This window comes from Suricata suricatta, chromosome 5 (genome assembly GCF_006229205.1).
Source record: "Suricata suricatta isolate VVHF042 chromosome 5, meerkat_22Aug2017_6uvM2_HiC, whole genome shotgun sequence".
Lineage (NCBI taxonomy): Eukaryota > Metazoa > Chordata > Mammalia > Carnivora > Herpestidae > Suricata > Suricata suricatta.
In genome coordinates, this window is record NC_043704.1 from 81,864,025 (window position 1) to 81,866,989 (window position 2,965).

General features: G+C 50.2%; 1 protein-coding gene across 1 annotated transcript; it reads left to right on the forward strand.

Annotated features, from left to right (window-relative positions):
• Window positions 1–1,039: 1,039 nt before the first annotated feature.
• MAGEF1 (MAGE family member F1) lies at window positions 1,040–2,760 on the forward strand. The gene has a single exon (XM_029940760.1). It carries the CDS (start codon window positions 1,275–1,277, stop codon window positions 2,229–2,231), a length of 957 nt encoding a protein of 318 aa, XP_029796620.1. The 5' UTR covers window positions 1,040–1,274; the 3' UTR covers window positions 2,232–2,760.
• Window positions 2,761–2,965: the final 205 nt, after the last annotated feature.

The following is a 2,965-nucleotide window of genomic DNA, read 5'->3' on the forward strand; positions in this document are numbered from 1 at the left end:
GGGTATGTCAAAGCATCTGGGTGGCTCAGTTGGTTGAGTGTGGGATTCCTGATTTCAGATCAGGTCATGATCTCAAGATTGTGGGGCCTGGCTCCATGCTGAGTGTGGAGCCTGCTTGGGATTCTCTTTCTCCCTCTCCCTCTGCAACCCCCCCATGTATGCTCTCTCTCTTTCTCAAATAAAATTTGAAAAAGAAGAAGGAAAAAATAACTGGGGGTAAAAAGAAAAAGTAACGGGAGTAGTTAAGTTTGATTAGGTCAAAGAATCTCCCCATTCCTCTAGTCAGTTGCTACTTCTGCCAGCTGTACTTCATTATATCTCTTATCATTTTCCTTTCATCCCTGTATAATATGCTATCCTCACTCCCTCATTATCGATTTTACAATATTTATGGAGAGGCTCTAGGTGCCAGGCACTGTTCTGGGTGCGGGGAACACACCAATGAACAAGACAGGCCAAGTCTCAGTTCCTATTCTGCACTATAATAATACTCCAAACTGGATTCCCAGCTTTCGGTGTTCCTACTCCAATCCATCCTGCAGACTGCCACCAGGCAAACTGTAAAGATACAGATCTGCTCCCAACACTCCCTTGCTTAAACTACCTGTAGTCATTTCCCATCGTGTTTAGAATAAACCTCAATATCCCTCGTGTCCTTTTCAAAGTTCTGCACTAATTGGCCCCCACAGCCTATCTCCCCCCTTCACCTAACTGCACTCTGCACTTGAGCCAGTAAAACCACTGAAAATCCCAAATACACACACTTACAAATAAGTATTTGCTGAAAAGACGTGGTTGGAACTCCATCCCTATTGCAACCTTGTCAATGGAAACATCTCCCATTCTGCAGGTCTTGGATTAAAAAACGCTAGTTAGCCCCCCTCCGGCTCTGGAACCTAAAAATAAGCGCTGAGGGTACACTTCCCACCACCCTTGCACGCAAACCCCAACCCAGAGGCAGCCGGAAGGGGAAGGGCTTCGCGCGGCCCCGGGCCACCATCTTGGCTGAGCTGGCCGGAAGTGCCCGGCGAACTGGTGAGCGGGCGCGCATTGAGGCTGCGCCGGGGCCGCGCAGCAGGTCTCCGCCGCGGCGGCGTTGCGGCAACCGTCTCGAGTCTTCTGCTGTGCCGCCCAGCAGCCCGAAAGCCCCCTCTGACCTCTCTCCTAGTACTCCTCCCGTCGCCCCAGCCACTGTCCCGCCCCTCGGGGTTCGCGCGGCAGCTTGCACACCCCTCGGGCCCGTGTACGCGCTCTGCACCTGCCTTCCCGAAAACATGTTGCAGAAACCCGAGAGCGGGGCTCTCCCCATCCCTCAGGCCGAGGGGGAGAAGGATGGCGGCCATGACGGTGAGACCCAGGCCCTGACCGCCTCTCAGGAGGAGGCCCCGAGCCCCCTCCTGCCGGAGAGCTCCAAGGAGGATCTTGGCGCTGGGAGGGAGGAGGGGGCTGCGGAGCCCGCCCTCACTCCAAAAGGCGCTAGGACCTTGGCAGCCAAAGCCTTGGCCCGGCGTCGCAGGGCCTACCGCCGTCTGGATCGGACGGTGGCAGAGCTGGTGCAGTTCCTGCTGGTGAAGGACAAGAAGAAGAGTCCCATCACTCGCTCCGAGATGGTGAAATACGTTATTGGAGACTTGAAGGATCTGTTCCCTGAGATCATCGCGAGGACCGCAGAGCATCTGCGGTATGTCTTTGGTTTCGAGCTGAAACAGCTTGGCCGCAAGCACCACACTTATATCCTGATCAACAAACTAAAACCTCCTCTGGAGGAGGAGGAGGATCTGGGAGGAGATGGCCCCAGATTGGGTCTCTTAATAATGATCTTGGGCCTTATCTACATGAAAGGTAATAGTGCCAGGGAGACACAGGTCTGGGAGATGCTGCGTCGCTTGGGTGTGCATCCCTCAAAGTATCACTTCCTCTTTGGGTACCCGAAGAGGCTTATTCTGGAAGATTTCGTGCAACAGCGATACCTCAATTACAGGCAGGTGCCTCACACCAATCCACCGGAATGTGAATTCTCTTGGGGTCCCCAGAGCAACCTGGAAATCAGCAAGATGAAAGTCCTGGGGTTTGTGGCCAAACTCCATAAGAAAGAACCCCACCACTGGCCAGTGCAGTACCGTGAGGCCCTGGCAGACGAAGCTGACAGGGCCAGGGCCAAGGCCAGAGCTGAGGCCAGTATGGGGGCTAGGGCTAGGGCCAGTCAAAGGGCTGGTACCCATCCTTGGTGAGGCCTGCTGGAAAGCTGGCCAACAGGGTTCGCCTGCTTATGAAAGCTACTGTCTGAGTCATAAGTAGTATCGTTGGGTGTAGACCGTTAATTAGAAGTTGTATTTGTGTAACTAGGATTTAGGTTTTGTATCTTGGTATGTTTTGTTACATTTTACATACCGTTACATTGATGTTTATAAATGGGATTGTTCTACTTTTTCCTGTAGGATTTTATTGTAGAGTTTGCTGGTTTTGTAAAATGAATTGAAAAATTTACTCTTTATTCTGTGATCTTCAACAAATTACGCAGCATTGTAATGCTGTACGTTAATGGTTTGATGGAACTCAGCAGTATGATCGTCTGGTACCAGGAAAAATATAGCTGATTGGTGTCTAGCTTCCCAATGCTTTTTGTCTATATTGTATAAAGAAAAAAGACTAGCATGTACTGCTATTTACTTAGCTATTATAGTATCTAGAGAAAAATGAAAATGCAATAAATTAGAAGTCTGTCCTGGTACACTTAATAAATTAAACATTTCTTGAGCATCCGCTTCTGTGTGGTATTTGGGGCATTTGGGGATAGCATGCTAAACAAGATAAAGGTCCTACTTTTTGGAATGGGAGAGGAAGTAAATAAACCAGAAATTACAGTACAGTGAGTTGAAGGCTACAGAGGGACTCCTAACCCAGCTGGAGTGATTGGGTGAGGCTTGACTGAAATTACCTGTAGCCAAACTTTGGGGGTACAGGG

Bases quoted from the DNA above. Each gene is read 5' to 3' on its own strand.
- MAGEF1 (XM_029940760.1), top strand. From the start codon at position 1,275: ATGTTGCAGAAACCCGAGAGCGGGGCTCTCCCCATCCCTCAGGCCGAG.